General features: G+C 41.3%; 3 protein-coding genes across 8 annotated transcripts in view; 2 read left to right on the top strand and 1 right to left on the bottom strand.

Annotated features, from left to right (window-relative positions):
* Window positions 1-24951, top strand: part of LOC306841236 (ependymin-like) — a 130480-nt gene that overhangs the window by 83877 nt on the left and 21652 nt on the right. The gene's annotated exons all lie outside the window — the stretch shown is intronic.
* The window catches only part of LOC306841224 (RAS guanyl-releasing protein 2-like), an 83612-nt gene that overhangs the window by 41481 nt on the left and 17180 nt on the right, over window positions 1-24951 (bottom strand). For 3 of the 5 annotated variants that reach the window (XM_079370977.1, XM_079370974.1, XM_079370978.1), the window contains exons 2-3: window positions 17111-17241; window positions 12529-12603 (exon numbers count right to left, since the gene is read on the bottom strand). The gene's annotated coding sequence lies outside the window, so the exon portion shown is untranslated. Of the gene's footprint in view, window positions 1-11640; window positions 12175-12528; window positions 12604-17110; window positions 17242-24951 lie in introns of those variants that run through there. The other 2 variants (XM_079370975.1, XM_079370976.1) reach the window with 2 other exon arrangements.
* On the top strand, window positions 13023-24028 carry alpk1 (alpha-kinase 1). 2 transcript variants are annotated; one of them, XM_079370965.1, is made up of 14 exons: window positions 13023-13083; window positions 14171-14345; window positions 15296-15450; window positions 15536-15734; window positions 16362-16421; window positions 16534-16620; window positions 16717-16793; window positions 16916-17011; window positions 17104-17208; window positions 18917-20741; window positions 21272-21419; window positions 21496-21658; window positions 22711-22897; window positions 23304-24028. In XM_079370965.1, exons 2-14 carry the CDS (start codon window positions 14231-14233, stop codon window positions 23483-23485), a joined length of 3399 nt encoding a protein of 1132 aa, XP_079227091.1. In that variant the 5' UTR covers window positions 13023-13083; window positions 14171-14230; the 3' UTR covers window positions 23486-24028. The 2 variants fall into 2 exon arrangements, with proteins under 2 accessions (XP_079227091.1, XP_079227092.1); XM_079370966.1 differs by lacking the exons at window positions 13023-13083; window positions 14171-14345; window positions 15296-15450; window positions 15536-15734 and adding an exon at window positions 15757-16011.

Genomic DNA, 24951 nt, shown 5'->3' with positions numbered 1-24951 from the left:
TCCACCAAAAGATCCCAAGACTTTTAGTTCCAGGAACTGTTTTGAAAGAAGAAAAAAGGTTCCTCTTGTACTTTGATGTTTGTGTTTCCACAGTGGTTTAAAGATTCTTAACAATACTCGAAAATATTGACCAATCTAAGGTGTGTCCCAACCAAAACTAAAAACACTACCCTCCCAACAGAGACCTTTTTGGTGGTTCTTCATGTATACTCTGAACCCAGCACATTTCCAGCACAGGGAACAAAGTCTCTGGTCCTAAGGGAAACGATTCTAACAATCACAAAGATACTTAATTTAATATTTTATGGGACAAAAAACGGCAGGTAATTTTCAAATATTCAAAGTCGGGACCTTCTGATTTTTGTCTCTTGTGCCTTTACCAAGGTGTTAACAAGCACTCTCGTTAAGAAACTTCTTCAAATCTGTTTTTTTTTTTTTAGGTTGTTTTTTTTCCTTCTGTGTAAATCACATCACACTTTGTTGGATATAACTTATTTCAAAGGCCACACATTAGCAGAAAACAGGCAGTATCAATCTTGGTCACGTCACACACTGATCGATGGAAAGACAACAGCCATCACATGGACAATGATATCCATCCTGCTATCGATATTCCCCCTAATGGCCTAATTTCCATGCTAGTAAATACCTCCAGCTAACGCACAGTCTCCATACAGCCATTGATTTAGTGCTGTCCTCTCCCCATTGGCATTTGAGTAAAACATGTCTGATTGATGTTTTCATTGGTAACCGCCGTGAGTGGAAAGATGTGGGCGCATTAATTCACTCTGATTAGCAGACACACGGTCTGGTCACCCTGCTTCACACAAACATGTTAAAAGGTTCTATCCAGGAGTTTTAGCCTCAATAATGGCCGTGCTCCGGGGAAACCAATGTTCAGCTGTCAGACTAGACCAAAGTGATAGACTGTTTGTGGTCACAAGGAAACATCTACATGACGATACATGAACGATTGCACTGCGGCAAAAGCCAGAGAGTCATTAAGCTGTCCAGGTTAAATGGAGACTCGGAATAAGATCACAACTTGTCCACAAAAACAACAAGAACAACAAATGCTTATACTAACCGAAGATGGCAAACATTCAACATGGTAGAGCGGTTGTTATGAGTCAGTTTGCATGCAGACATTTGCATTCAGCTTAACAAACCACTAACCAGACCTACCAGCTGTGGTTACTGCAGACACTGGGTGTGGGGTTTCTGTCTCTAATTATTGTCACTTTGTTGATCAGATGGACAATAATGCCTCCATACCATTGCTTTCTATTGTTTGTTTTTTTTTTTTTTTTAAGTCTAGTAAATTATTACCAAAGGAACAATCAAGTGCATCAAATCACATCACTTTTCTGTTCTCATGCAAACCAACATCGAGAGGCCACCGACGCATTAAGAGTAAGAGAGCGAACTCTTACGTGAAAGGAGACAGGAAGTTTAACAACTCAAAGTGGAGTGGGGAACTTTCACTTCATGGCGCCCCCTGTGGACAAAGCATGACTCGTGCTCGTGCTTTTTGCTGATATTGTCTTGTTCGTGTTAATCATCCTGGTTTCAGGCAAATGGTTCACTGATCAAGAATCTGTGTTGTTGTGTTTTCACAACATCTACCCAAAGACAAATGTTTCAAAAATGTAAAACAAACGCACAGATCGCTGATGGTCTCGTTTGGTAAACAGCTAAAAACTCCTCACAGGATATTAAAATGTACTCTGTGTTTTTGGAGTTACTTTTTATCAAGTCCCTTGATGATGACATCATGACGTTTAATAGTTAGATTTTTAAACAATGAGGTCAGGATTAGGCAGTATTTGTTTTTTCATAATACCATACTGTCTTGCCATCTTAGCGCAGTATACAGTATATGATGGTTTTTGAAGAATAAAAAAAACTCTTCCGTTGTTGTTGCGATAACATTCACAGTTCATAACACGATCAGTTAGGGGGCGTTGTGGCGTGACTGTGTTTCCATCTGTGCTGAAGATTCGCTCGGATGCTGCACTTGAAGCACAGATGCATCAATCACAACAACGACAGGCGAGTTTCATTTATCATAAAATCCAGTATACCGTAATTCCTCCCAAGCTTAAATGTGTTCTACTGTGACTGTTTCTGACAATATTTCATTACTCGTACGTTTCATGTGAGTAACGGCTCAAACCTCAAAAAAGCCTTCAAACAAGCTGAAACAGAAAAACAATGGACATGGACTGAATTTCTAGTGACTGTAATGTTGAGTGAACTTTCCATGCTTCCACTGATGTCACAAACAACAAATCAAAATGTTTGCGACTTCAAAAGAAGCTAATGTTTCAAACGGACATGATAATGTATTTGCTCTTGCTTCAAACTTCTTAATTTGACTGTCGTTTCCAAAGTGGGAGCCAGCCATGGAGCATTATCTGATCGTCCTGTCCTTGAGAGGCCATGTGGATAGAGTTACCAAACTGCAGCCACACATACGAACACCACTTCTTCGTATGACACCAGCCTTATCTTCTTGCTCAACACCCCCGAGTTTGTTTCAGGAAGTTGTAGCAAGGGTGTTGTATGATGGGACAGATATAGTTCTCCAGAGGGGCCTACAGGGGCGGCTCATGGCAGCTTCTGTTTACAGACTGCAGGGTACCGAGAGCAGGAAGGGAAACATTTCCTTTTCCCTGGACACGCAGAATGCCACACCGGTGGGGGGGCACCGGCTGCGAACGGAGATTAGCGGCTGCAGTGGCTCCTCAGGGAGGGAGGGATGGGGGTAGTGGAGGGAGGATGGGATAAAGAGGGAACATACTCCACCACGCTGCAGTCAAATATGGAAAGAGATTGTTGGATAGAAAGGAAAATGATCAAACAGGGAAAATAATTACATTTCCATTGAAAGCGAATTAAAGCACTCTGACTAATGGTTTATGCAAAGGGAAAGCAGTGATATTTCATTATGTTGACATAAAAGAAGCACATTTCTCAATGTCTTGCAGAGACGTTGCAGCTGCCGGGGTGTAATGTTTTATTACGTCCCCCGAAATGAGAAAAAGTCACGCGTCCCGTTCCACATCTGGCACGCGCTCATATCTCGCTTCTCAACTTTCTGACTTCAAATGAAAAGTGTAATTTGTGAGACATTTAGACAGATCCAATGTGCTGCTGTAATATCGGCCTCCTGCCCCCACACAAACAACAATGTATCATTGTGTCACTCTGTTTTTACTGCTTTGTTTTCAGGCTTCCTGCTCAAACTTCTGTCCTTTTTTTTTTTTTTTTTTTTTACCAGATGTCAAAGTTTGCTGAACAACAAATACCGGAAGGGCGTGTTGGTATGTGTGTGTGAAATGTGACGAGGGTACAAGCGTGTCCACACATATTTTAATCTGTTACAAACGAGGAAGCAGGTTTGACTTACGAATCCTTGGCACTTTTGCACAAAGCATTTTTTTCTTTTAGCACATCCCCCCCCCCCTCCCTTTTTTTTCACTTAGTTATCTCCCTGACACACACACACATTACTTCCTTCTCAAACTCCCGCTGTGTGATGAGTGAAAGATGAAGCCACACGGCACATTGTGTAAAAGAGCAAACGTAATCCATCATCTTTCGCGAGAGAGCAGAAACAGCTTGTTTCACACCGTGAACACACAGAACCATCCTGCCAACCGCCTTTTATTTCAGAGCATGCTGAAAACACGATTCATTGTCTGCTCTCTGCAGTGCTGAAGTCAGGAGTCTCACTTCCTGTTGTTACCGAACATTTCATCTCAGTGAACACATTCCTAGAAGGGACATGACAGTGATCTGAAATATTCATTTTTACAAGAAGAATGTGGTAAACAGATCGCAAATATATGGAGAAAAAAGGATCAAGGATTTAAGGATAAATTGAACAATAACTTCAGGATTTTGAAGTCCAAAAAAGTGAATAAAGTATACAATATTTGCATTTTGGGGGGTAAATGCACTTATTTCAGGGGCGCTGGTAGTGCAGTGGCAGCACACACATCACCATGTATAGAGGCTACAGTCCTCACGCGGGCGGCCTGGGTTCGACTCCGGCCCGTAGCCCATCTCTCGCATGTCTATCCCTTCTCTCTCCCTGATTTCCAACCCTATCCACTTTCTCTCCCTCTCTCCAAATAAAGGCATAAAAGCCCCCCCCCCCAATAAGGGCAAAAAAAATGCACTTATTTATAATTAGTTCTTGCCAAAGGTGAGAGGAGTTGGTTGTTCCCTTATCTCATATCTGTACAGTGAATGTGTAGAGGGCACTTACAGGCTCACAGCGTAGCTTGGCTCCTGGGTGGAATTCGCAGGGCAGCTCATAGGGGTGTGATGAGGTAGAACATGACGACATTACTTGTCGAGACAGAAACTGTGACTTGGGCAGATAAACGCAGAGCAGCAGCCGTCATGACAGAGCGTGATGTTGAACAGGAAAGGACCGTCGAAGAGGCGGCCGACACTTAAAACGTTTGTGTGGCAGCGAGAGGAGAAACAGAACCCAACTGATCTGTCACTGTTGACGTCACCAAGGCTGCAATCTGCGAGCAGCACGCTGGAGATGAGCAGATGCTGGTGGCAGAACAAGTCAGCAAACACAAGCATCACTTATTCAAGTGCTGAGTTGTAAAAAAAAAATACAATAAATATGATGCACAGAGACTCGAATCAATACGGCTCCCCCAGCTTCTGACGAAGAGCCCGGACGGACGAGTAACGGTGTGTTGTTTAATGCACAGCAGATAAATAAGTGCAGCTTTGGGAGCCACAGTAGTGTGAGTCTTTGCACTTCATATCCAGTTCAATTTACAACCACTGTGAGGGCAACTGTTGTGGAAAATAATCTATATTGTTGGGGGGGGGGGGGGCAACAAGGACCACATTTTACACCTCAAAACTCACGATAACTTAAAGCAACACAAACACACAGTTTGTTGTTGCTTCAGTAAAATGTTTCAAAATATAAACCCAGTCTTTTTTTGTGTAATGTAACCAACGTGGCCGGGCCAGGACGTGCACAAGGTTAGTATGCTAGAAAAGAAAGAAGAAGAAGAAAAGGAGGCAGCTGGCTCTGGCATTTGACCCCCCCCCCTCCCAAAAAAAAAAAAAAAGATTTCAGTCAGCTCTAAAGGCCGAGAGGGGCCAGGCTGAGGGGGCTAATGTTAGCCAGGAGGCTATCATTTACTGATATATCACAGATATATCATATCCTGGGAGGGCGCATTCACTGGGCCTTTTTGCAGGCGGCACTGCTCGTCAGTAACTTTTTTTTTTTTTTTTTTTTTTTTTTTTTTTAAATTCTAGGAATCCGGGGCATTTCTAAGACTTGTACCAGTATCAAAACAACTCTAATAATATGTTGAACAAGTCACTAAAAGTGTAACTTGTTTTTTTTTACTTCCAAGTGTTCCAAGTTCCAAGTGTTAATTCTGTAAGCACCCAAAATAAAAGGCAAGAAGAATCCACAGTGTAAGCTGATGTAAACGCCTGCAGGTAAACAAAAACGCCACCGTGCATCGAGAAAAACATAAAGGAACATCTGTGCTGTTCAAAGAACAGCGAATCAAGTCAAAGTAAAAAAAAAAAGCAGTTCTGCTGAATGTTCATACATGCAGATTTTCGAAGAAGTGTCTGTGGTTTGCAGAGCAGTGCACATATATACTGTACATCTGGAAACTAATTTGTTCTTTGCAGAGCTTATCTGCTTCATTTCCTCCTGCCTGTCCGAGCCGTGTCACTGTGTCACACAGAGCTTTCATTCTGAACTAGTTTCATGTTGTGTGTAAATGCTGGGAGTTTCACATTCACCCAGCAAACCTCCCTGCAGGGTTTTTGTTAAACAACATTAGCTCTGGCTTGTTCCTGTTTATGTATTCCTCCCTTAAACGGTTCACATCCCTGAGCACACCACCAACCCCGCAATATCCTGTCATCATAATACCCCATTCATGATGCACATTCAGATAAAAAAACATGAGAGATTTCAAACTGCAAACAGTCACAAACTTTTATAAACCAGCGAGGAGACATGATGAGTGTGTTTGCAGGTGCAGGACAACACAGCAAATATTCTTGGCTCTTTTTTCGATTCCCTTTCTGAAAGTGAGGCACGCCTAACATGTAGCACAGAAGGATGCCAGTCAACTGAAACTTTAATTAACTCAGCGCTGCTATCAGCACCACTGCTAATTCAGTGACTTTAGTAATCACTACATTATAGCAAAGATATAGCAGCCACAGTATCGATCCGTCCTCTCACCAGGCTCATGCTTCGCCCCGAACTTATTTAATTTCAGCCACAGTCTGATTTATAGCTCCTCAAGTCCAACACTCGTCTTCAGCAGCTCCCTTCAACCTCCGGTGTCTCCCACTCTTTTTGCTCCTGGCCCTCTCTTCTGTGCTTCAGCCAAACCTTTAAAGGTGAAGAGAGCAGAGTGCACTGACAGACTGAGATTTTACAGGGTCTGTGCCCTTTCATGGGAACACAAAGTACTCGAGGGGGGAACCGAGAAAGATGAGAGGGGATTATATTCAGCTTGGTACGCCCTTCCTTTCTTAAACAACAAACATACGAAAATGATTCTTCAAATAACTGACAGCAAATTTTAACCAATTTTGGTGAGTTGCAACCGAACCTGATAGCGACAGGGAAACCCGACGATATCTCTCAACAAGTTCATTTTTTACATTCCAAGCACTCCTCTTCCTTTCCCTTCAGAAGTGTAAAGGAGTGGCAGGTTTCACACCCTCTTGATATGCTCCTCATTTAGGCTAAATTCATTCAGACATTTTTAACTGATTGCACAACTGTTGTGTAACCAACAGCAGGGATGCTAAACGAAAAACCAATCATCTGTTTAAGACATCTTTTTAAACAACCATTTTCTATTGTTTGAAGTTAAAAGTTTCACTAGAATCATTGTAAGCGATTTCCATTGTGTGTTAGCATCAAGCTAACTGACTAAGATATCCTGGTGGATCTGTGAGGAATTGCATCCCCGCCGAAAAACAATGCACCATACACCACTGATTATATTTCTTTACTTAACCATTTTGGGGTTTTTTCTTTGCATTTTTTATTGTTTGTAAAGGATTTCAAATCCTGTATACTCTTGATGGGAATCACCAATTTTTATTCACCAATATTTTTATTGTGGGTTTTTTCAAAGTGATACAATTTTCAATTATACTTGTATTTACGAAGCAGTTCAGTGTCACATTTTTTGTACAAATATGGAAACTAAATATAGAAAGAATAGCAATAACTGGGAATCACCAATTTACGAGAAAAACACAGCAAACTCGAGCAGTAGAGTGCAGGATTTAGTTCAATGCATTGAGAGGTATAACACTCACTGAATGTAACCCAAAAACAAGCAAGAGAAAGTATTACCCGTCTCTTTCCCTTCTTCTCCAAGAAAACTTAGAAATCAATCAAATCTTAGTGGGAAATTGCACTTAAAGAGTCAAATTTTTACTTGTGTCTTGAATGTTGACACTTCCACTGAGGCTTGTTGTTATATTTTTATTTGCTTGTTAACTTGAAGCAATGCATTTGAATTAGGGATGGGACCTGAGTAAAAAAAATAAAATCTAATTAACTCTTTTCTTAATTAATCGCAATTAATCGCATTTTAAGTGCAGCACAATATTTGCCTTAAAAAGCAACACCTCTCAGTCTAAATGGATTTTGGTCGATGAATGAATGAATGAGCTTGTTTGTAATAGTTTTTCTACACAGCAGTTGGAAAGTTGGATCACACGTTATCTGTGGCCCATTTTCTAACCCCTTATCTTCTACCACGAATAGTGGTCAACAATCCAGAGCAATCAATTTAGCGAGTGAATTTCTAAGTTTATCAGATGTTGAATTACTAACTTTGGTCCTGAAGCCAGTCATGTGGTCGAGTTTGGGCTGCAAATGCCTTGTTTGTACTTGTCGCGGAAATTTAACGCATTATTTTCTTCTAATTAATTAATTAATCGTGATGTACGCGTTAAAGCCCCCCCCGCCCCCGCATTTATTTATTTGAATAAATAAATGCAACACATAATAAACAGCATTTTTGGGAACGAACCCACGTTAAATTTTTCCACGAAAAGTGCAGGAAGTGACGTTCTATGCGCGTTCTCCTCGATGACCTCCTCCCTGGTTCTTTTTGTTCATTGAGAAAGCACTCAGCAGTTTAAAGCTCCTGTGAGGTCTATTTTGGCGCCCCTTGTGGGAAAGCCAGTAAGTGTAATCTTTTTGTGGATATCATCCCAAACACACGCAGGTAGTTGTTTTGTGATGAAAAATCTCCTCCTTCTTTTAACAGTCAAATGTATTGCTCATGTTTTGTTTTGTGTTTTTAAAAATAAGCTGCTGCCTCATTCACTGAACGGTAAAGCGCCTCGTCTGATACTGAAGCTACCCCGTCACGGCAGTTACAGACATAAAACATAATTATGTAGAAATAGTCAAAATTGTTGTAACTGCTCTGGTTAGCTTTAGTTGTTCAAACAGAAGGATCAGTATTCATTTCAATCTGCTTCCTAACGAGCTAAAAAATGCTGACAGGACCTTTAAATTAATGAACATGCTTTTTTTGTAACAGATCCAGCATGTAAAAATAGAAAGGTTATCTATGCTAATGAGGAGTATAGTAAAGGGAGTGTGCAGGAATAAATGGCTATTGCTAATTAAAGTGTTGAAAGGGAAAGCAGTGAACAGAGACAACAAGTGCATTCAACCGTTCACTTCAGTGATGGCCAACATCCACAGCGAGTGGATGGCAGAGCTGCCTCTCTCTTATTATTGAGTTTCTCTTCTCTCTTCCTGACTTTGTTCAACCTTCGTTTTATTCCTTCCTCTCCTCCTCCTCATTCTAGATTTTTTATTTATTCTTTTGCTGTTGGGCTTTTGGCAGCAGACCTGCACAATAGACCCAATTATGGCTGGCTTCACTGATAAGTGCATCGCTGCTGCAGGTGGAGGAGGTGACGCTAAATATCAAGGGTGGCCGCTCCAGAGGACTGAAGTAATTGCACTGCGGCAGCAGAGGAGAAGACGGAGAAGGATTTTTTTTTTTTTTGCCTACTTGATTTTACCATTGTTCTCGAGTCCTTGAATTGCTCCTTTTGTTTTTATCTTTTTCAAGTCAAGCGCCCACTTTACTTGTAAGGAACGTGAGCTCTCAGAGGCCATGCATGATCAAACACACTGCAATCTTATAAACGGACTTTTGACTAATTGTTTTATTGATTGTTGTTGGATTAGTCTTTGTGGGCACATGAGCATGACCACTGACTGTTGACAGCTGCCTTATTTGCATCCTCTGGATCATATGCCGAGTGGGCACAAAGCACACTTGTCTGATATTCAAAATAGAGCCGTTAATCAGCAACAGTAAGCTCACTAAAAACAGCAAAGAGAAGTGGAGTTTCTGCCTCCCAGAAGGGTAAGATGGGCTAAAAAAAATATGTCCAGACAGGCAGCCAGTCACAGCTTACAAGTCAAATCCCACTGCTTGTACGCCAAAACATGGGTGGAAAAGGCAGGGTGGAGGGGGGGGGAGTTGGTAAAGACGCAGTAGAGCAAGTAATCAGCAGCCTCGGCACTCAAAGATGCCTTCTATAATCCCTGCTGCTCTGAGGGAGAAAATCACCTTGAATCATTGTAGACAGCTCCAGACGGTAACAAAAGACAGGTAATGAGGGGGCTTATTGGACAAAAAGAAAGTGGTCAAAGTATGTTTGACCTCTAGTTCAATTAAGCAGCCAGTAGTGTCTCAAAATGAGATGAGATATGTGGCCTTCACTGTTGATGGGGACTTCTCATCAACATTCATCAAATACATGCAGAGGCCGTTTTCCTCTGATGTCATCAAATAGTTGTATTAATTACATTACAGCTGTATTCCATGTTTGGAAAGCTAAACAGTGGCTTTAATAGGAATGCTTTTCTATGCATCCTTTAACTGTTAAGACTATGCAGAGTGAAAATCAAGACGTGTACCATAAGTAGACTGTATAATACACGGACATGGATTCACTGATGTCACCAATATGTTTCTGAAAACGCATTTTGAAGCATATGTCAGACTGGAAATGCTTTCTCCAACTGACTTTTCATCAACATGGAAACAAGCAAAGAGGTGGAGCTGAGGCAGGCCTTCAGCATCCTGGCAAACAGCAACAATAAACAACGCACCCACCTGTCCACTCAGCTCAGCCACGCCCCTAAAAATCCAAATGAATGCAAAACTCTTAATCTTAATATTACCGAAAGGTGTGACTTTCAAATAAACACTGTCTCGGAAACTTTTACAGTCAAAGAAATGAGCAGCCAGAACTTTGAACCAGGCGATAAAAATGGTTTTTTTTTATGGTGTAAAAACGAGCATAATGGGACTTGATGGGGATTCCTTGGCTTTTGCGGCCAGCCTCAAGTGAACACTTCAGGAACTGCCTTCTTTTTTTTTTTTTTTTTTTGCAATTCTGCATTGGCTTCATTTTTCGACACAGGTGTTTGCTGCTGGGTGCCATAAATGAAGGTAAACCAACATATTTGTATGACAGCGATGTCTCATGGAAAGTCACTTAATTCAATTCAATTTAACTTTATTTGTAAGGGACCAAGTGCAATTTAAACATACATGCAAGTGTTTGATGCACTGCACCAGAGTCAGCCTTAGGCTAAGGTTTATAGCTGACTTAGGTAGCTTACGTTCACTAGGGTGGTACACATTTCCATGGTAACCACTTACAGATTTTACTGTGAAACTCGAGGACTGTGGGTAGAGTAGTTAGATTAATGGGATTTTGACTTTGAAGACCACCCTGTCGGCTCTCTTGTATATAATGAGTTATCTAAACTAATTATTGTCCATCTCAGACTGTATGCCACTGACAGCGGGTCAAATTTACAAAAGCATTTGAGCCTAATAAGATAAAAACGGTCATGTGGGAAGAAAGTGAATGAAGGTGTTGATTGGTTATGAGCAGAACAGCCAGGAGTGTTTGCCATTAGATGGATACCTCAGACATAAAATCTTTATCGCAAATTGGTTCAAATGTGGCTTCTGCAGCTTCCCTTATTCCCTATTCCTCCAAGATGCCGTTACTTTACAACAGACATACTAGAAAGCAGGATAAATAGCTTTCTTCTCCCCAATCTAATTTTAGGAAAAGGCGTTCGTATCCTCCACTTCCAATGCGCCCAGGGATGCTCCTCTGATTGAAAACATGTCTTTATACAGGCCTGTTCGTTCCATTAGTACAACCTGTAGGTATCTAAGAGATGCAACCCATGTCATCCAGAAGTAAGGATTACAGCTGTGAGAACCCCCTCAACACAAAATAGTCCCTAATGAGTCAACATGAACTACTTCAGCTGGCAGTGGTACTGCATGCTGCGGTTGATGTTGCAAGGAGACAGATCCATGCCTGAGCATATCTACTGTTGCACAACAATGGCTCACATTCATACTGATAGGTGTTTACTGATCAAGTAGTGATTACACACACAACAGTTCGCTGTGGCAGTTTCTTCTCCATGTCAGTGTGAGAGGACGAGACGTTTAAAAAGCACCATAAACAAACCACCCAAGCGCACTCACTGTCGAACAAACACGCAAGTTATTTGACATCTCTTACCTTTCACAGTTTGAAGGGTCCCATACTCTTCTAGAGGAGGCTTCAGTGATAACAGTTGTAGAGTGAGCACTGAGATGAAAAGCGTTACATCACCAGCAGGAACTCAAACGCGGCAGGGACACCAGGTCATGAGAGAGGCACTCATCAGGAGACGCTCGGATCCTTCTTCAGAGTTGATGCAGACGGCTCCTCTGACTGAGCTATGCGGGTAATTTTCTTCACGGCACATTAACCCAACAAGTCCCCCTCCTGGCGCACGTTATGCAGCAAGTTGTGGATAAGCTGTGTGTTGGTGTTGCAGTCATCTGGTCGCAGCTGGACCGCGTGCCAGCCTTCTGCTCAGGTTCCAGCTGTGCAGCTCACAGACACACACACACACACACTGCAGAACCACAGTCCCGCCTATTGGTAGTATCACAGCAACACCACCGTCTGTGCACATGCTTGTTGTGTACGAGTTGCTACGCACCATTACGCACCACAACAATCAGTCATTATGTTGGCTGCTCTGCGACATCGATGCGACATGCCAATCTAAATAACTTCCTTTCACTCTGCGCACTTTAAAGCCGCCTTCACTGACACATAAACTTCTGTATTTCTAACAGTTCTGCATGTGTTCAGATGCTTTAGGCTAAATTACTTATTTTGTTTTATTTAATTTAATTAAAAATGAAGCAGACAGTTGCTGCAGTGATACATGGGGAACGATGCATTCATTCATTTAAATGCATTTGTTAATATGAATAAGTTGACGAATGGGAAATGATGCATCTATTCATAAAATGGATGTGTTGCTCTTTTTTAAGAGCAGACCTTACATGTTGCATTGTACTTTAGGTTCTTGCATCCTCCGTTATTCGTCACATGCTCATGCTCTGCACATACCTGTTGCTGCAGGATGAGGCCCTTCCCCCTTCCTTACGTCACATGTTGCATTCAGGTCATGCCGGAGGAAGAAGACTAAATGGCAAGTGAAAAACAAAATGTGATGATAAGGCTATTTATGATCATTTCAACATCACGCTGTTTTTCTAATCCTCACAACAACGGGGAAAAAATAAAATACAATTTAAAAAATATATAAATACTGCATGAAATACACATTTCAAGATTCTCAAAACAAAACAAAAATGTTTGAGTTATCTTTCACTACTCCCTTTATAAAGCACGTGAATAAAAATAAGATTTAAGGAACTTGATGAAAACTGTTTAATAGCGTATTTAATTCACCTGGTATACACTTTGACTCAAGCTAATACTTGTATTCAGAAGGATTTATCTTTGGTAGACGAGAGTTTTACATTTGGTCGTTTTTAAACGCCACGACTCGTCATTCAAGCTCCTCACATTACATTCAAATTGCGCGATTTCCGACGAACTTTGAAGGCAACAGTGTATCGTCCTCCCTGACCAGGAAGACGAGAAGGACTTTGAGTCAAGGTTCGTGCTTTTGAGTAACTATGAAAGAAAATTATGTTTAATTAATTGAATATTTTGTCTTGTTAGGTCAATGTCATGCCAAGAAATTCTGTCACATGAGGCTAACTTTCTTACACTTTCTGTTTAGTTCACATAAATCTGTAGCGTTAAATAATTTCCTTATTGGCTTCAGCGAGATCCATGATTTTTATTTATTTTTATTTTTTATTTTTTTGTTTTTTTATCTCCCGTCACTTTGGTTGTTATTTTCAAAGTGAAACTAAGTCATAAATCTTCACTAAATAACTTTCAAAACTATTTGGAAATGGTCTTAAAACCGGCTGGAGGATTTACATTCATCAGTATTCAGATTGGATCAATCAAAGTAAAGTCAAAACCATTGATTCAAATGTAAAGAAACAAAACACCATTGTTGACAAACAAACAGCCTACAGTCAAACGGACACATCACTCAGCACAGATGATCCCTCCATAAAACAGATGTTATTTTTTACTTTATTTATTTCTTTGTTGTGGATTTATTTTCCAATATCAAAGAGTGAAAATAAAGAGTGAGAGGATCTTTTCAGAAAAGAGCCCCAAGATCTATCTGGTCTCAATGAACATTTATTCAAAGGCAAAAATCAGTGTCTGAAGACCCCTTTCCCACACGGTGAGGAGAGAAAGAGGCCCCGAGAAAAGGCAACACATGAACACTTATACATTCCATCACATTACACGGGGCACTCCCCATCACCACACAGAGCCGCTGCCCACCTGGCAGGGCACGATCTATCCCCTAGTGTGGGAAAAGAGACTACATGACTATTTACCATCTCCCAAGGCTGAGAAGGAGATGGAGTCCAGTGAGAAAGAGCCTGGGTGACTATTCCCACATGTACGGACGGTGAGAAATGATGGAAAAACAAAACGCCCCATAGGCTGTGCATGTAGTATTCTAAAACATTTCAGATACATTTTATATGACAGATTATATGAGACCTTTGTACAACGCATAGAGTACGCATGTCATAACATCTTACTATAAACTTAAGACACCTGATGGTGCAATCCTTTCTCAACAACTATCTGTTATTTCCCAATGCAGGATTCCCCCGTTTACATCACTCCAAAGAAACGGAGGAGGGAACGCTTTACTTTCCCCATCATGGACAGCCAGGAGGCGGGCGATTTACTGGAAGAGTGTCTCAGAGCAGCAGCCAAAGCTCAGAGGTCCAAGAAGCCCACCGAGACACAGAGGCTGGACTACTGCAGCTGCAGAGGTCAGACACTAGATGGTGCTGTTCGGTAACATTTCATGTCAGCGGGAGTTACCAGGAGTTGGAACGAGTTTGAAAGGGGATTTATTTTGTATTTTTAGCTCATGCTTTTTAGAAAAACCGGCTGCGACGGTAGTTCGAAGTCTTCCAATAAACTCACATAAACACATCTGAGATAAACCAACCGTTCTCTGTGAGGCCGTAAAATTTGAATTATCTTTTGTGAATTATTTCTTTATACTAATCATAATACAAAACTTTAGTAACTGCTTGAGAAAAGGTGACCTCAGGCTGTCAAAAACTAAAAACTCAGACAAAGAGTCCCATTCCAGCTATCTTTTTCTCTGGTTTATTTGGCAGGAAGAGATGTAGATTACATGGAGAAATGAACAACTATTTTTTCCAATGCAAAGCACAACAGCATTTATCGAGCATTTGAATGCATGATACATTTACAATTAAGAATATATGTAGAGCATGCTTCCAGACAGAGTGAAGTATGTCACATTTGGTTGACAGCTTGAGAGGCCTTTCAGCATGCACAAATGCAGATGCACAGCAATATACACAACTGCCTGTACATACATGCACGAAAAACCTGGCTCCTTACATTTTGCCTTGAAGCCCCCAGATGTATGTAATGTACATAAACATAGATTGATTTCATTATAGTCTGAATTACACGGCTGTCTGAGTCTCTTGATATTTTCGAGAGAGGAAAATCGTCATTTTATTTACACAGTTCTATCAACAGACCTTAAAACAAACCATCCTACACTTGAGTTATCCAAGTCAATATGTAGGATACAAATCTAACCTCCGAGACACAGCCTCATGACCCCTGACATGGACCCAGACCCCAGGTTGGGAACCAATGACTTCAACATTCAACTTTGCACTCACAGTCCATATACTGTTTAAGGATTTATGAGCTTTCTGTTTTTTTCTTACAGACTCAGTGTGTGCAGAACTGGCCTCTCTCCTGCAGGAGGCGATAGAAATGAAGTGGCCCTTTGTGCCGGAGAAGTGGCAGTATAAACAGTCTGTCCTTGCTAAAGACAAAACCAACCTCAATGACCTCATCAGCAGGAACTTATCTCAGCTACTGGTAATGATCTCTTTGTTTATTTACAGTTTCCATGTGATTTGATCAAAGACAATATGTTTGCCAACTATGTTTAATGTGTTGCCAGGCTCTTTTAAAGGCTTCCATTGGGGCTCAGGAGGCCTGCACAGCGCTGGCTGTCGTCTTTTTAGTCGACCGCTTTCTTTACTGGACAGATGAGTCCAGCCGGCTGCTGAAGATCACCAAGCTGCTCCACAGACAGCACCCTGACACGCCGGTGGCCCCCCAGCTGGTTATACGACAGGCCAGAGTCTACCTGAACTCTGGTACGGTGTGGTACAGGGATAGGTTAAAGTGTGTGACGCTGTAGACTTTATGTGATCCACTCGTGTAGATACAAAAGCACTGTTCAGAGTGTCGTTTCAAGCTGTGATATTCACGCCATCGTGACGTTGCCCCTTTATTCTGAATGTTGCAGAGGTGTAATGGTGGGGCGAAGTGAACCCCCCTCTGCATCGTCTTCTGAGGAAGTAACAGAAGCGTTCAGCAGGGCTAGCGAGGGAGCGCAGTGCTGGGTGTGTGCGCACATGTCCGACCGTGCGTGTATGTGTAGCTCGCTCTGTGCGGCGCTTCTGCAATGCCAATATGCCATATGAATCGACAGAGGGGGACAATAATGTTACACAATCACTGTTACAGAATCAATATGAAGGTACAAAGTTGGATGACAGCACTTTTGCAAAAACAAGCAGTTTGAAAAGAGCTTATGAGACCTCATTATGACACCTCATCCGTCTCCCTAATCATGGTTTTATGAAACAAATAGTGACTGAGGCAAAGTCATAAAATGATAAAATGTCAATACTTTGTCATGATTACACATTTTAATGAGAGATTTTAAGTCTCAACACAGAGCTGAATTATTGGTAATATGATGAACATGTTCCCGACAGGCAAACTGCAGAAGGCAGAATACATACTGAGCAGACTCATTAACAGCAGTGGAGCAACAGGTAGGTTTACAGCGATGTCACTGTTTAATGAATTTTACATTTTAAATGGTTTTTGTTGGGGGGGGGTTTTATAGGCAATTTAAAAAAAATGTATACTTGCTTTCTCACACAGGTTGTTGGGTGTACCAGTCTGAAAGTGATCAGGTTCTTGTGCAGGCTGTTAGTGTTCAAGTACGGGGAATGGTTTTTCAAAAGCTCGGTAAGACTGTTATCCTGAATGAAAGGAAGAAAAAAAAAAAAATGTTTCCTCCACTGATGCATTCACATTTAGTCCATTCTGCGTCCTTGTTTTAAGGCCTGTGGCTAGAGGCCGCACAGCTTATCTGGGCCTCTCTCGTCGGCTACTATGCTCTCCCTCAACCTGACAAAAAGGTAACTGAGACATGACAGTAATACAGTCACCACCTCTGCCACACTCGGGAGATTGCATGCACACACCTCTGTTTAAGTACAGCTATAAACCTCTGCTCTACATCTTCATGTGTTTTTTTTAGGGCATTGGAACCTCTCTTGGCATACTGGCCAACATATTGGTGTCAATGAATGATGAGGACTTTCATACTTTCAGGAAGTATCCAGACATTGATTTGGTGAGTGTAGCTGACATATCACATTCCCCTGTATGACATCATCTTATTTAGATTACAATGTCTCGTCTGTGTCTGCGTGTTGTTTGGAGCAGTCCTTACTTGGAGACAGAAGTCATCGTCTTCTTTCTGCAGCCCAGGCGGCAAAGATGGCGGTGGTCTACAGTCAGTACGCCTCGCTGTATGTGTTGACCAATGTGGTATGTTGTTCCCTCATTACAGCTCATGCTTTCCTGTAATTGGTATAGGAACGAGGTTCATTAAGTCCTGGACATTTTGTTCATATTGGAAGTGCAGAAGTTGTGAAAAGAGACATTATAAACATAACTGCCTATATTTACTGCGACCCCTCGATGCACAATTTGTTCCACTCTTATCCAGTAGGGGGCTGCGATGTGAGTCATAGTCAGTGTGTCAAATTCCAATGTACTTTTTTTTTTACTTTACATTAAAAGCAAGAACATAAAAACACAATTTAAACCCGTGTTTGAAAATCACATTTGCAAAAAAAAAAAAAAAAAACTCTGCAAACATTATCTAAAATATGCAGCTACCTCCAAAGAGCTAAAATTTAAATAAATCAAACTTGGGAAATTTGAAGTTTTTAAGGAAAGCCCAGCCTACACTGTTCAATTTCACAACATTCATGCTGGACTGTGAGTTAACACTGTTAGACTGAAACGTTCATGACGTACGACCACAAACTCACATGATTTATGTGCTCACATCGTAAGACCGGATTGAGGGGCACAACCAGAGAGCTCAGGCTGTACCAGTCAAAACAGGATTGAGCATTCTCAATTGTCAATAGAAAACTCCAAGTCAGATCTGTGTGTTTGTCAGTCATCCCGTTTGCACAGCTTAAACAAAAACACCTGCAACAACACTCTCACTCTCACACGCTCAGCGGCACCATAAAATAAGGCATGTGATTCACTAGCAACTACATCATAACAAATACTCCCCGTCAGCTGGGTCCACAGGTCATTCCTGGGCTAATTACTTCCTGAAGACAAATTGAACAGACATGCCTGCTGTGTTGTGTCTGCAGTGTTTGAGATTTGTTTTCGGTAAATTTGTGAAGGTAAAATCAGGGAAAAGACCCGAAGGCGGGGAATCAGATCACGGCTCTGCTCTCATTATGCAAGTGTGTGCAGGTAGATGGATAGATACTCTGTTGATCCCTGGGGAAATTCATAGCATCATTCATTCATTCATTCATGGCATGCAAGACAGAAAACATACAGGATGTTACAATAAACAACAGCCGCTGTCCCCCCTCCCATACATACCGTATACATTAACCCAAAACAAAGATTTAAGGAAGCCCCTACAAGAATTAAAATTTAGAGTGAAACCTGTGCAATTAAAAATAGACTTCAATAAAGACATGTACATGCAGGAATAAAAATATACATGCAATTTAAATGAAACCTATAAACATTGAAGGACCATCGGTAAATAAGGACTGTACACAAAAATAAAAAGACTTTCTGAAAATGTGTCTTGTTTATGTATTTACAGCAGTGACTTAAATGAATGTAGTGCAACATTTATAAAAAAAACAGACTTTAAACAGCAGTCATTGCAGAACAATAAAGGTGCAGTCATTTGACCAAAATAATCATCTGTCCGTTCAGGAGAAAGCTGATCAGCCTGTGGTTACCTTACCTGAGGTTACACTGCACTACTAAGAACACACGATCAAGCTGAGAAAGACTCAACCTCAGTTGGACGACTGGATTGTGGTCAAAATGAGCCTGAAATTAAACAGTGTACACCTAGTTTAAGGTAGCTAGGAAAATAACAGAAATATAATGTAAATCTTATTCACATTCATCTTTAAGTGTCCATTTGCCCACTTTTCACTTTGACCCACCTAAAGTTCTTTCTCATCTTTTCCTTCAGGTCACTCAAGGGACCTGCTTGTTGTCTTTCAGTTTCTCAATGCAGTGCCCTGCCGCTCAAAGGCAGTTTTACCTCCTCCAGGCTCGAGAGGCGTTTGAGATCGGTCTGCTCACCAAAGCAGAGGACGAGCTGGTCACCAGCAAGCAGGAACTCCACACATTCCTCAAGGCGGCTTATTCCCTCTCTGTGACTCACAAATGGCTTGGCAGTCCTCGGGAGGTCGTGGTTAAGGCAACTGGAGCTTGTCAAAAAGCTTTAGCAATCTTCTATGATTACTGCCAGGCAGACGCTCAAGACAAAGATGGCCTCTGTGCTGAAATCATGCACCTCGTTGCTGAAGTCAAGATTCTGTTCCGAGTGGAGCCTTTCCTCAATTCAGACAAGGGGTCTTTTATCCCTGACAGCTACAGAAACAATGAAGACACCTCGGTACATTTCACTTTGGACGGTTTCGCCAAGGTGATGCAGAGGTTCAAAAAATATCATGCGTCAATGTGTGAGACAACCAAAACAGACTGTAAGGGAGCCAATGACAAGATCGATGGGGCAAGGCTATGTATAACTGCACTGGGAACCACCGTTGTTGTTCCACACACAGAATGCAGCACGGAGGCTTGCATTGAGTCAACAGGTGCACACAAAGAAGAGCAGTCGCAAGAGAAAGGTTCAAACTCGTCTGCTGTTCAGCCACTTCCAAAGGCTGACCTGGGCACCACTTTAGAAAGCACAGATCACCTTGGCTCTTCATGGCATAACTACTCCTTAAGTAGTTCTGGCTCTCCAAGGCCGAGCAACAGCTACATAAAAAGTGGTGCTATTGTCTGTGATGCAAATTCAGGTAATCAGAGCTGTTTGACGACGGAGGTTGATGAGGATGGGGTTAAACACATGCTACAGTCTGCTGATGAAAAGAAGAAGCGAGACTCTGTTGGTTGTAATTCTGATCTCAGTTCCCACACAATCGCAATACCTGGGACTTCCTCAAATAACGGTCGAAAATTTGAGAATATAGAAGTGATACAAACTGATGTAGAGTCTCTTGAGACTGAGGATTGGATGACTGATCTTGTTGGCGTGCCACTGAAGCCATCACTAGGTGAAGGAGCAGTTCAATCCCTTTCCCAGCTAACTCTCAGAACATCTTCCAGCTCCCTCGGTGACAGTTTCGGTTCGCAGTCATCATGGGAGAAGATCTCACTTGACCTGAACTCCCCCTCCAGCATAAAACCTCAGCCACGTATCCTACCAAAAGCTGGAACCAGCCAAGTCAGCAAGTCACAAGACTCTGATGGGAGCATCTTCCTGTTGGAAACACTCGATTCAGAAACCTCAGATTCGGCAGATGGTTTGAAACATAAAAACCACACATCTAGATTAGAACTGGGAGCCTCAATCAAGCCAAGACCCCTAGAGAGCACAAATGTTGACCCAAATACGGACGCTGAAGTTGACTTTGTATCTTCAAAACCTGCGCTGAAGAATTCCTTGGCAAATCCAATCCAAAAGCATTCCCAATGTGTTCCAGAACAGTGTGCATCCACTGAAACTTCCACAGAGAGTTCATTTGAGATGCTGGAGGAGAATCAAAGTGGGAGCCAAAGCAGTGAAGATACTTCTCCGGAAAAAGTAAAAGTCCCTCAGAGCAAGAACCCCATGTGCTACAGCTGCCTAAAGGACAGCACCAGAGTTGTCTCTGAGAGACAGTATCGGTTGTCACAGCAGGACTACCAAGCTCTCCTGGCTGGAGTTTGTCATGAATGTCTGCTGAAGCGACTGCAAAGTGACAAAATACAATTTAAACTCAAGAAGCACAGGACGTCGCACAGTAAGTTTGAACTCCAACTGATGATAGCCATAGTATAAAATTAGACAGCATATAAGATTATTATAATATGGTGGTCAGGAGGTAGAGCAATAGACAACTGAAGACAGGGTTAGCAGCTCCATGTGTTGGTTTCATTGGGCAAGAAGTTCAATTCAAACTGGGTCATGACTGTGGGCCAATGTCTTGCTGTGTAGCCAGCTGGGATTTTTCTGTGATTGGAATTGAACAGCGGAAACCTTAAAAAGTGTATTTATAACTGTAAACATTAGGGCTGTGCATCTTTACTGGTCTGGATTCAAAATGAAAAACCCAACTGCGTCTGAAGCAGTAAAAAAATACTGTCTGCTGGGGGCGCTGGTGGCGCAATGGTTAGTGCACACATGCCCATATATAGGCTATAGTCCTCAATGCGGGCAGCCCGGGCTCGACCCAGCCTGTAGCTACTTTCCACTGTGCTATCTCTAATAAAAAGAGCACGAAAATTAATGCAAACAAACCGTCTACTAATATCTAAATGTTATCCTTATTAGATGCTCTTCATTTAAAGTTCTCCAAAGCCACAGGGCTGTGGACAGCCCGGGAGACCTGCATTTACATCGGGGAGCCAATGGGGATGCAAGGCAAGCAGAGAACGGCCATATGGGTTCAGTTTTTACACCAGGAGGAAAGGTTAAGCAGGTGCGGAGTATACATTAAGACACAATTTGAACAAAATGACTTTACCATTACTTAACGTGAGCGTTTCTGATCTTAGCTACGTGGGGAAAGACTACCTGAAGCCAAAGGAGGTCCAGTTTCACCTGAAAGATGTGGAGAGACAGATGACAGCACAGTACTACGTGACTGAATTCAACAAGAGTCTTTACGACAAGGAGGTCATGGCTCAGATCTTCTTCATTCCTTCAGAAGCTCTGTTGGTGAGGACAATCGTCAAGATGAAAGAGCCGTTTAACTGACACACAACAACAATGTAATGACACGTTTCCACCAAGCGACTTGGTCAGGTGCAGTACAGTTTGGTACGTTCAGCCTGATCTTGTGTTTCCACAGCCAAGTGTCAGATCAGCACGCCTGCTACCCCAACAGAGAGGTCGCAAAAAAGTATGAAAGAGATGGTTTGGTTATTTTGGTAGCATTCACAACTTTTGACTGTGGAAACACCAATAAATGTGTACCGTAGGCTCACTGAATTGGACCGCTTGGTGGACTGTAGAATAGCCAATAAAATGAAGGATATTTGTCTCAGAACTTCCTAAACGAACTGGAAAAATACAACTTTGTCTTTGTCTCAACAATAACTTTGTCTCTATTACTGTTAAAATTAATAATCAGAAATATTTGAATTTGTGAGTAGTAGTATGACTGAGCAGTTAATCACAATTTTATCAATATCACAATATGAACATTCAAAGCAGCAAGCCTACATGCATCAATGTACCACCCATCCGCTCCAGCAAGAGGCATTTTTAGACTCAGCTAACTCACATTTAAAGCTACAGACACAAAACAGCCTGTTCTGAGCCAAGCTAAAAAAAAAAAAAGAGTGGTGTATAGGAATGATAAAGCACAGGAACAGAGTGGGTTGATAACAAGAAACTTCACAGACCTGTTTTGAGGAGCTCGGAGGCGTACTGAAACTGGTTGGAAAGAAGGAGAGTTTGTGACCTTTAAGCTATCAGCTACACAAGAATTAACATGGTCAACAGCAGACAGACATCAAATCTGAGTTAAAGTGTATACACTCGTTATAATACTCTTTTTTTCATTATGTAAGTATAGTAGTGAACAATGTTTTTGCACATCTCTCATTTCCCTAATTTCATGCAGAGTGACGAGAGCAACTACTGCCATGTTTTCTCATGAAATCAAACACAGACTGTTATACAGCTCAATGAATCCTTTGCATACACAGACAGACTCTAATAACGACGTGTATTGTAAATTATCTCCTTTTATGTACTTTAAATAGATTTTAAATGGAAATGAGGTTGTGGGGTGTGTCACGGTGGAGCCCTACATGCTCGGAGACTTCGTCAAACTGACAAACAACACTGGAAAGAAGGACAAGAGTTTGCAGGCGACCGAGTATGGCCTGGCCTTCGGACACTTTACCTACCTGTTTTCTGACTGTCAGGAAGTCGTTGTGGACCTGCAAGGTGTGTGTGCATCACTGATGAATCAGTGATGCAAGGTCAATTACCCTATTTATTATCATTTCAATATTTCTGCCAGGAAAATAATTTGAGGACATGCAAACATCAAAACGGACTTTTAGACTTCATTACTCTTTTCCCCATTTTTAGCCAAAGAAAATGTTTGGATTTTGTGCAGGTGAAAAGAGAAAGGTCAAATATTTTAATTCAAGGGATCAAAAGAAATGAGTTATAGCATTACGTAAGCTACCACAGTCAAGGTAGTCATATGACTGTTGGTAATCTTTAGGGTAATTGACCTTGTAAATTATAATGTTGAAGAGATGGTTTACTTTTTAAGCAGGGTTGTGTGAATTTGAGATTTTTTAAAGCAATCATCATCATCATATCTTGCCTCTTTAATTTCTAGGGTGGGTGACAGCCAATGGTAAAGGGCTGACCTACCTCACCGACCCACAGATTCACTCCACTATGATCCCCAAAGGACCCTCCAACTTTGCTGCCAGAGGTCTCCGGTATTTCTTAGAAGAGCAACACGGACCAGAGTGCAACGTCATCTGTCAGCTACTTCAGCTGCGTCCAGTTAGCTGACGGTATATTCAAGCTAATAGAATATAACCATCATGCTGCTTATGCAAAATCCTGAAACATTTTGTGCATCTTGTCCTATCTCCCCTATCCCATTTTTCTTTTTTAACATAAGAGGTCTTTCACCTGCTTTTTCAAAAGTGTCTTAAGATAATTTAACATTTGTTATGAATTGGTGCCATACAAATAAAAATTAATGGAATCGTTTTATGTTGTTGTGACAGGTCAACCGTTTCTTTGAATGCTATCAAATGAATTGTAATTTAGGAACTAAGAGTGATGTGAGTGGCTGACATGGCCTGCAGCTCTTTATTTATTTTTTTAATAATGTGCTTTGTGAATGAATTTCCTGTGAAAGAGGGGCAGATTATAGAACATTATTCTGTCACCTCCTCCTGATTTAAAAAAAAAAATGTTTTTGTCGATGAATGAAATAAATTAATGAGCATGTGGGGTGTTGCACAGGTTTGTTAAGTGCCTGTAAAAGGTTGAGGTTTTAAATAAAAACAATAACAGAGCATTAAAATCAACACTTTGCCCAGAGAATTGCAGGCTGCTTTGTTTAAAAGTTGAGTTTGAGCTGCAGTAAATTCTGTAAAAGCACTTTGTTGTGTTTGATGTAATGTTTGTTGGATGTGTCACTGTCTTCTCAGCGCGTGACTGGATTGTAGTTCAGCAGGAATCACCTGACACTGAAGTGAGAGTAAAGGTTGCTCTTGATAAAAACAAATGTGTCAGTCACGAGTCAAGTTCAGAGCTGGCGTATTCGCCACTTTAACTTTTGTCATCCTATTTATTATCATTTCAATATTTCTGCCAGGAAAATAATTTGAGGACATGCAAACATCAAAACGGACTTTTAGACTTCATTACTCTTTTCCCCATTTTTAGCCAAAGAAAATGTTTGGATTTTGTGCAGGTGAAAAGAAAAAGGTCAAATATTTTAATTCAAGGGATCAAAAGAAATTAGTTATAGCATTACGTAAGCTACCACAGTCAAGGTAGTCATATGACTGTTGGTAATCTTTAGGGTAATTGACCTTGTAAATTATAATGTTGAAGAGATGGTTTACTTTTTAAGCAGGGTTGTGTAAAGCTCGCTCGACTTGTAAAAGACTTGCTCCTCAGGGACAAATAAAGTTTTTTGAATTTGAATTTGAAGGTACTATGTAAAACACATGAGTCAGCACAGTCACTGTTTGGATTGATAAGTCTGATCTGAGCTTCTGCACACTTCACACAACTGCACTTCAAAAAACCACAACTATCCCTTTAATATAAAAGATCACCATTTGTTTAAATGTTCAGATTCAGCTACGATGAAATGATTTTTTCCCCTCTCACATAATGCTCAACCAAGATCAAGAACATGTCTATAGAAGTGTAACCAGACAGCAATGATAATGAAGGAAAATAAATCAAAGCCTATGTCAACATTACAAACAGTGCTGGCCAAACACAAGTGTATA

Source organism: Symphodus melops (genome assembly GCF_947650265.1).
Source record: "Symphodus melops genome assembly, chromosome: 20".
Taxonomy (NCBI): domain Eukaryota; kingdom Metazoa; phylum Chordata; class Actinopteri; order Labriformes; family Labridae; genus Symphodus; species Symphodus melops.
The sequence above is the reverse complement of the archived record's forward strand: the minus strand, read 5'-3'. Positions and strand labels throughout refer to the sequence as shown.

Coding starts and splice junctions, on each gene's coding strand:
- alpk1 (XM_079370965.1), top strand. CDS start 14,231: ATGGACAGCCAGGAGGCGGGCGATTTACTGGAAGAGTGTCTCAGAGCA. Junction 20,742..21,271: donor GAAGCACAGGACGTCGCACA/GTAAGTTTGAAC, acceptor TATCCTTATTAG/ATGCTCTTCATTTAAAGTTC. Junction 21,659..22,710: donor TTCCTTCAGAAGCTCTGTTG/GTGAGGACAATC, acceptor TACTTTAAATAG/ATTTTAAATGGAAATGAGGT.